This window comes from Notothenia rossii (assembly GCF_949606895.1).
Source record: "Notothenia rossii genome assembly, chromosome: 4".
In the NCBI taxonomy this organism is placed as follows: domain Eukaryota; kingdom Metazoa; phylum Chordata; class Actinopteri; order Perciformes; family Nototheniidae; genus Notothenia; species Notothenia rossii.
Genome location: NC_136902.1, coordinates 75,558,752 through 75,571,184, shown reverse-complemented (window position 1 = coordinate 75,571,184; position 12,433 = coordinate 75,558,752). Strand labels below are relative to the sequence as shown.

General features: G+C 39.6%; 1 protein-coding gene across 3 annotated transcripts in view; it reads left to right on the top strand.

Annotated features, from left to right (window-relative positions):
* Positions 1 to 3,764: 3,764 nt before the first annotated feature.
* The window catches only part of LOC307036739 (neprilysin-like), a 30,028-nt gene continuing 21,359 nt past the window's right edge, over positions 3,765 to 12,433 (top strand). The window contains exons 1-4 of one of the 3 annotated variants that reach the window (XM_079677322.1): positions 3,765 to 3,927; positions 7,178 to 7,354; positions 8,714 to 8,749; positions 10,514 to 10,675. In XM_079677322.1, the coding sequence (XP_079533448.1) occupies positions 7,219 to 7,354; positions 8,714 to 8,749; positions 10,514 to 10,675 (334 nt within the window). In that variant the 5' untranslated portion in view covers positions 3,765 to 3,927; positions 7,178 to 7,218. Of the gene's footprint in view, positions 4,191 to 6,178; positions 6,333 to 7,177; positions 7,355 to 8,713; positions 8,750 to 10,513; positions 10,676 to 12,433 lie in introns of those variants that run through there. The other 2 variants (XM_079677320.1, XM_079677321.1) reach the window with 2 other exon arrangements.

Genomic DNA, 12,433 nt, shown 5'->3' with positions numbered 1-12,433 from the left:
TGGATCACATAATGTAACGCAGTAACGCAGTAACGCACCCATTTAAATCACAGCAACTATAACGGCGTCACCTAATGGGAATATGTAACTAGTAACGTTATTAGTTACCACATCAATTAGTTGCGTTACAGTAGTGCGTTACTTTGGGCCGCGTTGGTCCCAACACTGATAATGAGTTAGTAAGTATTTTCTCATTCCCAAATTCAGCATGTACAGAGCAACTAAGCATTCATTTAGAATTTCTGGCAGCCTGAAGTTCATTATTTGCTCTTCTTTGGTCCTTTCCAACCTCTAACGTACATATTTGGCTTTTTAGTTGCTAATTCACAATCCTTGTCTATCAGCTGTGCTGGCCATGTAGCCTATAGTGGATTTATCAGAGCTCTTAACAAAAGGCTGCCTGCTGATGCTAGAAAATGTTTATTAGAGTTTGAGAGTGAACTGAAAGACTGATGGCGTCAAATCTAATACAGTAGGCTAAACTGAAAAAATGCTAATACGCTCTTAGAGTTGAGTGGGTGATAATGTTGTGTGTTTTCATTACTACAGGTGACCCCTTTCACATTGTTCATAGTCCTCTGATCCATGTGAAAAACATCACGAGGGTGGTTTTTAAATAGACTTATGATGGAATAAAATATTCATGTTCTGCAATACATGCAGCATCTGGGTGTACAGACATGACATGAAAAACTTTATGCTTTGCTATTGTCCTCGGCATCTGAATGAGTTCAACATGGACAGACATGCACAAGATAAAAGCAGAGGCCATTTGGTGTATTTTAAAAGACACAAAGAGACATTTCAAGAGCAAAGTGTGTGGCACAGCATGAGCAGGATAACGGCATCGTACCAATCATTTACGTGTTTAGTTAGTTCCAGAATTTGTTCTCAGAGTGGAACTAAGGGTATTTTATGAGATGTTTATTAACTTCATTGGGCGGTCTTGAAACAGACTATCTAAGTCGGTTGTGATTCCTTTCAACATCAGTAGATTGCCATGAATACTTACTGAATGTGGTAAAGCAAGTACGGGCAGGTGAAGAGGATAGTAACTGATGATCGGAAATCAATCTTCAATTGGGGTTTTTTCTTGGCACCTTCCAAATGGATAACCATAAAGGCAATGACGCAGGTTAACACAATGAAAGATGACAAAAATTAAACGGAAATTGGTCCCACTTATGCCTTTTGAATGTAAGTGGAAAAACCTGTATATGTGTGCACATTCGGACATGTTCTGATTAGACATAAACTTGTGATTATATATCTCCAGATAATAAGGTTAATACAGAGTCTTCCCAAAGAGTGCGTATATGTTTCTGGAAAGAGAATATTTGATCATACGCCCTTTCATTTTGTGACACTTTCCCCTGTGTACAAATAGCTAATGTTTTATCACACGGTTATTCAGTCAAAAGCAAAAAAAGAAAATCATGAACGGTCTGGGCCACTCTGGAAATGTTTGGTAAGTTGGCACTTTTAACCATTTTCCTCTTCTTATCTCTATGTCCGTCTTTTCTGTTCCTCTTTTTGCTGCCTCATGATCCGCCAAACCTCTGACGTTAAGCCCCTCTCTCTAACTGACAGCAGTGAGCCTATTAATGTGTGTGAAGTGTGAGTACTTGCTTGTGTGGTTGTGTTTCTGTACTTTGGGGTTAGATTGTGTGTGTATGTGTGTTTTATGTGCTCCAACAGCAATATTTGAACAGTACTGGACAGCCACTCTGTTGCTGAAGGGAGAGTTACTCCCCTGACAGTTCCTGAAGGACGGTGCTGATAGAACAAGCAGTCTGAGTGACCTTCATTCAACCAAAGACCCAGATGAAAAACAACTCCTTGGAATTTGGAGAACCTACTGGTCTCTGTGATTCACAAGCATATGTGGACCAATTGCAGAACTGCTTATTAGTCATAGTGCTGATGCCTTGCAGAAACAATTCCCTGGTAAACATTATTCATGTCGAGGGAGACATGAATAACAAAGATGTCTTATGATGTTAATTAATAGCAAAACCACAGTGATGTCACTCAAAACTCTGATGATGCATCAAATCTTAAGCAAATGTGTAGATTTTTGCTCCTTCAAGAAACGCACAATTAAAACCACATGGTTCATGTCAAATGGCAGGGTTTTCCAACTAAATGTAAGGACGCAAAGCGCATGCTAGTACTTGATGCGTAATCTGTGGGTTTGGCACTCGGTTTCATTGAGAAATACAATACCAAAAGTAATGCAGACTGCATGTGTCCCTGTGTATCCATGTTTGTGCTGTATATTTTTTTTGCAACACAAGTCAGTTTAATACCTGTGTCCCCCTGAGCACAGTGCAATTAAAATCCAATCCTCTCCTGGAGTCCATTACATGCTGGGTTTACTGACAGGGAAAGGAGCTCAAATGGACAAGAGAGAAGGGGCAAGGGGTTTTATTTGGAGAGCAGAACAACAAAAAGATGGAAAATATGATCACAGAGGTTGCACTGTCTGCAAATGTGAACATATTTTCAATGCATCGACAGGCAGCTGCTGTGAAACTTGCTGTCGGTTCAGCATCACAGTTATCAGTCCTTGTAAGAGAATCTGGCTTTACTTTATCAGAAGCAATTAAATATGGATGGTATGATGGGATGGCACTAAAACAGGGATATAATCATTTATCTTCCATTTCTGAGTACATTGACAAGAGCAGTAAGGAAATCAAATGCAGGGATAAAGTCTAAAGGTTACATGAGATGGCCTAGATGCAGTCATAGATAAGTTCAAATAAATGCAGTTTCCTAATCATTTTTGAGACATTCAAAAGTCTCTATTGTATCTTTATGTGCATATAGTATCCTCCCCTTTCCTATCTGTCTTCAGCTGTAATAGGTAATTAAGGCAAAAAGCCCAATGGGGAATATTCTGTACTTAAAGGTCTGAGTGACCATCAGTAACCCCTGCTTGACAAACCGCATGACTCTGACAAGCCACTGATAGCAATGACACATTTTTTCTCTGCAGTGATAGTCATCGTTTTTTGTCTCACTTTAATGTAGTTTTGACTTTCAAACCCAAAACCCTAATGTGTTTCCATAGTTAATCGCTGTAACAGACCCTTTGATGAACTTTGCTATTCTACATCAGATCAAAAGGCCATATGTCATGTAATAGCTCTAAAACAGGCGGCTCAAAGTAAAAGGTTTTTTTATGGGGCTCGATAGTGAGCCATGTCACAATAAAACACAAAAATGTATACTTTGTTCACGAACCACTTGTGGTAATGAAGATCGCAGAGCAAGCAGGTTTTTAGTGTACAGTCAAAGGTGCTGGAGAGAACCTCTTACATTTAGCATGGAAGGCCCAAGAACATTGTTGGTTCAACAGCTGTGGTATTTGACAACATTTAGCAAACATTGAAGTGGTCTGACTGCAGTTTAAAACAATGGTGAATTGAAGATGTGTGAATGTCTTATTTATCAGAAGACCAAATACAAATAAACTATTTATTGACTCTGTTTGAAACTAACCATTAGCCATTCTGAATATAAGTGAAGCTATATATAGCATACATTCACCAGAACCTGTTTTTTTGTTGTTGCTATAATCACTTGCTTACAAAGTGCTTTTGATTAAAAGCTCTATTAGTAAATTCAATAAAAATAAACCCTACAACACATCACTTATCTTACTTACTGTATTCACCTGAACCTGCGCTGGGGCTATTTAGGTGCCACTGACAGCAAGTGCCTCTGAAAGGGTCCGCCCTGACGGAGGAGGTAACGACTCGGAGGAACTTCAGAGAGCTGCTTCACTGCCTCACTATACTGTATGTCACAGGCTGTATAAATATGGGATCTCCCCCCTGTGGATCACACACTTGACCAATTGCGCCCGCGCAAGAATCTGATGGGTCATTTCAATACAGCGATCCTCTCTGGGTAGATGAGGTACAGTATAGTAGGTAGTTGTATAGTGAAGAGTCTTTGCGTGAGCGCGTGTGTTTTTGTGTGAATGTGCACTCCTAGAATAGAAAGCCAAAGGAAGGAGAAGAAGAGACAGGAAGGATCGGTTTGCGCCTTGTTGAAATCCAGGGTGAATCAAATAGGTAGTGTGTAACAGATCAGCTCTTCGCGCACCCTTTGTGGATTTAATGGATCAGCGGATGTGATGCCAATATATATCATCGACCGAAAATTTCCCGACACATCTGGTAAGTCGCTCACGCACCCAGAGCGCGTATTATAACGCTGTGCCATCTGTGTGCGTCTCCCTCTGCGTGCATGTGTGCGCGTGATTGCATTATATTTGCGTGTGCCCGTGTGCCGGCTGGGTGACACGGGGCAGCATGCACCAGTTGATTATGCCACCCCCTTCAGAATTCCCGACGTGCAACAGGAGATGAGGACCTGGCATGCATTTAACTTGGTCCTGCTCACTGTGTGCGCTGAATATGTGTTTCAGTTGCATGAGGTCCTATCAGAAAACACACTTTAATGAATGTCTTAAACTCCTGAAATTCCTAAACTTACTCTGTGGTTTTGGTTAATTGCATATAGGATGTAAGTGTACTAGTGGTGTTTTAAGTGCGGTGCTATATTCCTTACTATGCCTCAAAAAGGTTTTTTCCAATTGGGTAATGCTTAATAGATTAATACTCAGAAAAAACAGTTGGAACTTTATTTCAGCAAAATCAAAGCACCTTTTGGCTTCCTGTGTGCAACCCTGTGCCGAAACAGAGAAGGTGTTATTTTAAGTTAAAGTAGGCCACATTCCTGTACTTATTCAACCTCAAATTAGGTACATGACATGTTCATAACTTTCACAAATGTAGGTTGTTAAAAAAAAAAAAAATTGTGCAAGTAGTCTTGGTTTACTTGTGTGTGTGCAGGGCGTGTCAGTGAATGATGGGTTTCATTTTGAAGAGGTTAGCAAGGTCTCACTAGGGACTGTTTATGTTTCAGATAAATCTTGACAGACACGATAAAGAGCTTTCAAACCATTCAGGAAAAAAAACAGAGCCACAATGCGTAAAGTAAAGTCAGTGACTGCTTCCTGCAACAAGAGCAGTAACTCCAGCAGCAGAAATGGCAGCTCACCTTAAAAATAACTCACACACATACAGTATTAGGTGTTTCCCCCTAACAGAGTAAACATCCTTAAAGGTATCATCACATATACACTAAGACACTCCTTTATCCATCCAGAAGCAATTTTGAGAAGGAATGAGAACGACCTGACAAACAGGTGCAATTCCTATATCCTACCAAGGCATATAAAGACACACAGCAGTTATCATTATGGGTGAATGATGCAGGTACGTGCTCCTTAAGATTCATACCTAACGTGCCTCGGCTCACTCTAACATGATTTAGGACCTCTCAGTGTCCCTCTCTGTTTTTACGCCCCCCTCCCTTTCTTTCGCTCATTTTTGTACATTCCTTCACTCCGGCTTTATGTCCCTATTTCCAAGACATTTGACAGGCATTTTCATTTCTTGGCATGCCACCTGTCAGGATTAGAGCAAATGAATATACAACTTCTCCAATGCTGACACGCATGCATGGTTTTATTAGAGCTGTAGGACGGCTGTCACTGTGATGTGTTTGCTCGGACAACAAAGAAAAGAAGAACAACAAGTTGACACAAAGTTCCCTCAGCCAGTCAGAGGCAGGTTGACAGGAAGTTCTGATTAACACGACTGTCTCCTCTACTGTTTTCAGCCTTCAATCACTCATTTTCTGCCCATATTGTCAGTTGTCCTTATCCCTATTGTTGAATTGCATGCTTCAAACCCAAACTATAATATCCATTACATGCATGGCCACCATGTCCTAAAGTAAATCTTTTGACCCAGAGTGAAGTCCTGCATGCTGTCGGGTTAGTGTGGAGTTGGGAAAGCAGCCTGTTGGGAGCTGTGGTTGGTGTGATTCAGCATTACCAGCCTGGATAATGACTGTAACTGGGGGAGTGTTCTTTACTGCTATTGTTTGGTCATGAAACAGAATGATAGGGGATTTGGAGGTTCAGCAGAACTGTTGTTATTATATTCATATAGTCGGTGTGTCTGTGGCTTTCTTCAAAGGAAGCTAAGAGACTTTGTCCTTTATTCGGGTGTCGCTCTCATCTCAGCACGCCCAAAGAGAGACCCACCCATCTGCCTCATGACACCAGCTTGTAAAAGTATGTGTGATAGCATGGCTGTGGATGTGTGTGTGTGAAGTGACTGTGTGAGTGGGTGTCTATGTGTGCCTTCGGTGAGGGAATAAGGATGAATTGCCTTCAGAGATAGACTTAACTGGTCGTTACACGAGCTTTGTGAAGTTCTCACTTGGCCCCAGAGAGGAAAACAACAGTGAGTAGCAGAGGAAAGGTCTCTCTTGGTTTCTACTCTTCAGAAGTGTGTTTCTTCTTCTTTTTATCGAGCAAACTGCCACTCGATATAAGAACTTCCATTGTTCTCACCTTTCTCTTTGAGATGGTTAAAAATACAATATTATGGTTTGTCTTTTTTTCTCTTAAGTTTTCTTATGACTGTCAGGGGTGTTTTATCTTTCTCTCGATCATTGTATTGTTTTTCCTTAGCTTGCGCTTCATAATTCTGAAGACATTAACACTGTTGACATATCTTTATATTTTGATTGAAAGTAGTAAGTTGCCAAAGTAATAACATCTTCAATCTTGAGAATTTGCAAACAGCAAATGTTTGGAATGTTTGCTTGATGGCTTCAATGATGAATTGATTTTGGGAATTGGATTTTTAAATGATGCTGATACAATTGAAAATACATGTTTTCATGACAAGTCTTTGATTCTTTAGTTCATTTTTATTTCACATTTGAACTAAATATAATGCATGTGACTCTCCTTGTTTTCTTCTGTTTACGGGTGCAACTAATGCTTATTTTCATTATCAATAATTATATCCCTTTATATTTCTACCAGTTCATTAATCATTAAATAAAATGGCAAAATTGTAAAAACATTTCGCAAAGCCCAAGATGACATTGTTTTCTCCTATACTGTATCTACAAAAATACCAACAGGAAACTATTCAGTTTACAAGGACAAACACAGAGAAGCAGCACATTCTGTAATTAAGGAAGCTGCACCAGCAAATGTTTGCCATGTTTCATTGATAAATGGCATTACATTTGTTGACTCATTTATTTTGCTTTGTGTTTCTCCCCCTCTCCTCAGGTGAGTTGATACAGCCGGCAGCTGAAGGAGGAGACCTGAGAATGACAGAGACAAACCCCCCCAAGCTGGCTAAGAAGCCTCGCTGGACCTCCCTTGAGGTCTGCCTCATTACTATTGTCTCCTTGCTCTTCATCGTCATCGTCGCCCTTATTATCCTTTTTGCAACACAGAAGACTGGTGAGTGCTGAATAAGGACAGAGTAAAGAGTGAGAGTGAAATATACTTATATGAAAACATAAGTGGGGATAACAGACTCAGGTTGATAAGATGTTCAGCTTATAGGACATTCTTTGTTTTAATAGTTTTTTTCACCTCAATATTGAGTGCATTTTTAAGGACTTTAGAAGCTGTACACATGCACTGACTGTCACTTCCAGCTGGAGTTGAATGTTAAGCTTGAAGGAGCATGATTTAAGAGCAGTACTTTGTTCAGGTGAATAGAAGACACTCGAGTTGTGTGCTTTTAAATCAAAGTGCAAAAGTACAACCACTGGGCCAGAAAGATGAATGCAGCGTGCAAAGGTCCTTTTTAGAGTTTGCTTTGTGGTCTAATGACTTTTTACACAACAATATGCACCTTCAAAGCATTGTTATATTTTACAGTTCAGACCTTTGTGTTGATTAAGAATGTTGTAACCGATCATTTATAATGGACAAAGGGAAATCGAACAGAAAACCGCCACAAAACTTTATTTATTTATTATCAAACCTGTTTCATTCAGATCAAGCCTATAATATGAGTACCCCATATTTTTTAATCATTAATATATTGAGTTGGATATCAAATGTATTTAACTACTTCAGTTCTGACCCAAAGTCACTCTTCCATAACATTAGGATTTGTTATTGAGTAATAAGTCCAAGGACTACGGATCACTGTGACATGATACAAAATGCAATCTCCTATACTGTAACAATACAAAAAAAGCTTATTTAACAATCTACAGATTAATTATTGACAAAGTAACCAATTGGTAGTTCAGCAGGTCAAGAGAGGAAACACATGTCATGAAAGCCATCTAATGAATTACAACAATACTTGCAAAACTGGTTAAGTTGGCATGTGTGTGTGTGTGTGTGTGTGTGTGTGTGTGTGTGTGTGTGTGTGTGTGTGTGTGTGTGTGTGTGTGTGTGTGTTTTGCTATTATTATCTTCTGCAATCTCATGTTTGATAAAGGTTTACACTTCTCTGTCAGGAGAATTCGAGAGTTTAATGACTCTATCTATCTATGTACCTGTGTGTGAACATGTGTTCACATGATTGTCATTGCTCATGGCAAATGAAGTAGTGTTAATATATAAAGACATGACAGCTCAGAGGTGTGTGTCAGTATATGTCAGCCTGAATATGATTAACAGTTTAGCATTTACATTTTCCTGACAAAATGGAAGCAACATTTCTAAGTTGTCTAGGGATATATGGTTTGTATATAAAGTAATACATTAAAAGGTAAAGCAAAGTGTTATAATATAATATATTTACTGATGACTTCAAAAATGCCAAATAATAATTGTTTCTTTTTCATTTCTCTGTAGAAGAAATCTGCACCACAGCTGACTGCACGCAGTCAGGTAAGCACTGTGTGTTTTCTTTGGTCTCATTCTGAAGGCCTTCATTTTTCTCTGAGGGGAAATCAAATGTTGAACATTTAGTGAGTGATGCAGAAGGTATTCAAAAAAGTGATCAAACAATCAGAAACAGTTCTTATCGACAGAAACATGTTCCAAAGGGTTATTGGTTTTGGATTATCTCTGAACAACAAGATAAGTGAAGAAACTGAACTATCTAATCAAATGCATCAGTGTTAATGTTAATGTTCAATGTGTGTCCAAAATGTCCAAATCTGAATACTTTATTTTCTCAATTTAGTAAAAGTTGTTGATATGAGAAAAAAATGTTGTATAGTAAAAAAAAAAACTATAACTCTTTCTCTAGTTTCCAGCAACAGATGGCCTTTTCTAACAATGCGTTTTTGGGGAACTAAACTCCCCATTCAGTCAGATTTGACAGACTTCCCAAGAGATCTCTCAGCTGCCTCATGTTATGCAATTGCAGCTGAAAAAAGTTCACACAAGTTCAGAACTGGTGCCGAAGTATCCCAGTGTGCCATTATACTGTTTTATTTTCGCAAATGTGTATTCACAGTTCGATTTTTTTAAGTGGCTTTTAGGTGCATTATGTTATTCCTTGCTTCTCGAAGAATACACATTTTGTCAAGCTTCTTAAAATTGAGGTGGTCTATAATCTGACATGCTGCTTGCTAAAGTCATGCTAATTTTGAGACGCGAACATGAATTTAACTATCATGTTCGTCGATTCACTGAAAGATTTAATCCAGCAGAAGGTTATTTTAGTTTAGCACGAAGATTGCAAACAGGTATAATCAGCTATCGCATAGCTGTTTCTGTAGCGAACACAATCCACAGCTGACATGTTGCAGGCTTTAGCGACCTCCTGGAGTCCTTGCTGGTTGAATGGCAACACCAAATGGATAGTTAGAAAAATATTCCAGCATATGCTTTCCTGTAATCACACAGAAACTTTACACTACATTTGAATAAATCATATTTTTGCTACAGAGCCTGTTGGCTGCTACTTCTTACTGTGTTGTTTATGCTAAGCTAAGGTAACAAGCAAATGGCTTGTCTGTGAGTATGTGAGTAGTATTGATCTTCTCATTTAACTCTTAGGAATAAAGTAGATCATTATATTTATCAATCGATAAATGCATCTGGCCTTCTTCCTACGGCTATAGTTTTCAATAGAGTTTATAAGAAGATCATTCAAGTGCATAATGTCATACTACCAAGGACTTTGATATACATTGTGTTAGTTTAATTCACACTGTACTAATAACCTGCAGTATAATCAGGGGTGCACATAACTGGTACGCAGGTACGCATGCGCGGCAAACATCTGAAATGCGTACCGTCACTTGTCTCACCAGGCGCATTTCCGTAGCCTACCGGCGGACTTGTGAAGCATTTCCAGAAGACGCTTCGATCACTGGACGACAGAGCCGGTCGCCGTGCGTACAGACGGGGCTGCTGTTAACGTCAGAATTGTCCACAACTTCTGGCGCGAGTTCCCCACTAGCGACCACCCCTCCCCCATCAACGTTCAATTACCACACCCCCAGCCACACCCCCCCCCGTCAACGATCGTGAAATAGAGGGACCGAACACAGAACTTTGCGTGGGCAGCCCTGAGTACCAAACATTGTCTCCTGGACTGGTAACTCACTCAGAAAGTTATGTGCACCCCTGAGTATAATATAGTTTCTGTCAGAAACTATTTTCTCCAGTTCCTCATATGTTTTCACTCTGTCCAAGCAGCGTCTCGCCTAATTGAGAACATGGATGCTAACGTGAACCCTTGTGACAACTTCTATGAGTATGCCTGTGGAGGCTGGCTGAAAAAGAACATCATCCCTGAGACCAGCTCTAGATACAGTACCTTTGACATCCTACGAGACGAACTGGAGGTCATTCTTAAAGGTCAGACACCTACACACACCCACACAAACAAACAAAGACCAACATTCAGGGAGACAAACATATGGACACCTATAGTGTGTCTGTTTTCATTAGAGTAATTGTACTTTCTTTACTCCATGATTAAGACTTGTTAAGCAAACTAGAAGGGTAAGTCATTTTCAATCCACTTGCTTCATAAGAGGACTTGATTCAGTTGTTTGAGAATGCGAGCTAAAGAGGACTGTACTTTAGGGCCTGCAGCTCTATAGATATCACAGATGCCATGGGAGTTTGACTTCAGTCACACTTTGTGAGGGGAGAGTTTGTCAACATGAGCTGGCATCATGTGTGTGTGTGTGTGTGTGTGTGTGTGTGTGTGTGTGTGTGTGTGTGTGTGTGTGTGTGTGTGTGTGTGTGTGTGTGTGTGTGTGTGTGTGTGTGTGTGTGTGTGTGTGTGTGTGTGTGTGTGTGTGTGTGTGTGTGTGTGTGTGTGTGTGTGTGTGTGTGTGTGTGTGTGTGTGTGTGTGTGTGTGTGTGTGTGTGTGTGTGTGTGTGTGTGTGTGTGTGTGTGTGTGTGTGTGTGTGTGTGTGTGTGTGTGTGTGTGTGTGTGTATTGGGACATTGCATCAGACGGTTTTCTGAAGACGTCAACACAAGGCAGTGAGAAAAATCTTAATTGCAAGTGTGCGTGTCTCAGGTGTTTTGCCAGCTTTTAGCAAGGATTAGAGAGTCCTTGTGGTATAGTTGATACAGTGAGGGTCAAGTTACACCACGTATGTGTGTGAGCGCTTGTGGATTTGTGTGTTAGGGTCTGTACGTCACCTCAAGTTGTCTTTGAGAAGGCCATTTGTGTCCTGAACAGAGGTTGCTAAATGTTCAAGGGGCACACACTTTCCATGGACAAACAACCCTCTTCATCTACCATACATCTTCTATTTATATGCCAGTTAATTTCACTATAACAACGACAGTACAGATTGGCTGCAGAATAAAATAAATGATTCCAAGAGGCGAGAAAGACTGATCCTTAGTGGGACAGAACAACTAGAGTTTAAAGTGCAGCTTGTCTTGTGGACTCAGATCATTTTCACCAGGGTTGAGCACTTTGTCTTTCCTGTCGTGATGGAAAAACACACTGCCTAATACCCTGTCTTGCTATCTGACCCCATGATAATGTGCACATTTTCTTTAATAAAGATAAACCTACAAATTGGTAACGGCCAGATTGATTTATTAAATCCAAGATCAAAAGTGCCTGATTTTTTTTGTCCTTCATTTTTTGAAATTAGCCTATTATGAGTCTCTTAAGTCAAGACAATTCTAACCCTTTTCTCAAACATAACATTTCTCTTCTCGTTAGGACAGATCTCACTGTCCTCACTTTAATTTAACTTCTTAATATATTTGTACAGCTCAATATAACATGTATTAGAGTGTAAAGATTACTTGTAATGTAGTCATTTCTATATCCTTTACCTCAAGGGTGTTTGTAGTGTGTTTTTAAAATAACTATAACAGTGTGTGATACAAAATACTGGTTCTTATTCCTTTACAATTATTTACTTGAACAAGAGATTTGTTTTTAGAGATATATAATTGAATATCTAACAAGCAGGGCATATTATCATAGATTTGTAGGAAAAGCATTTAGGACAAATTATGCATGTTAACTTTCTGTTAGTTTTACATTGCTAACAACCTTCCACTCTCTTCTCCTCTTCTCCATGGCTTAACACCCATAAACATCACACACGGGGGAAAAGGAGAACAAAAATTGCT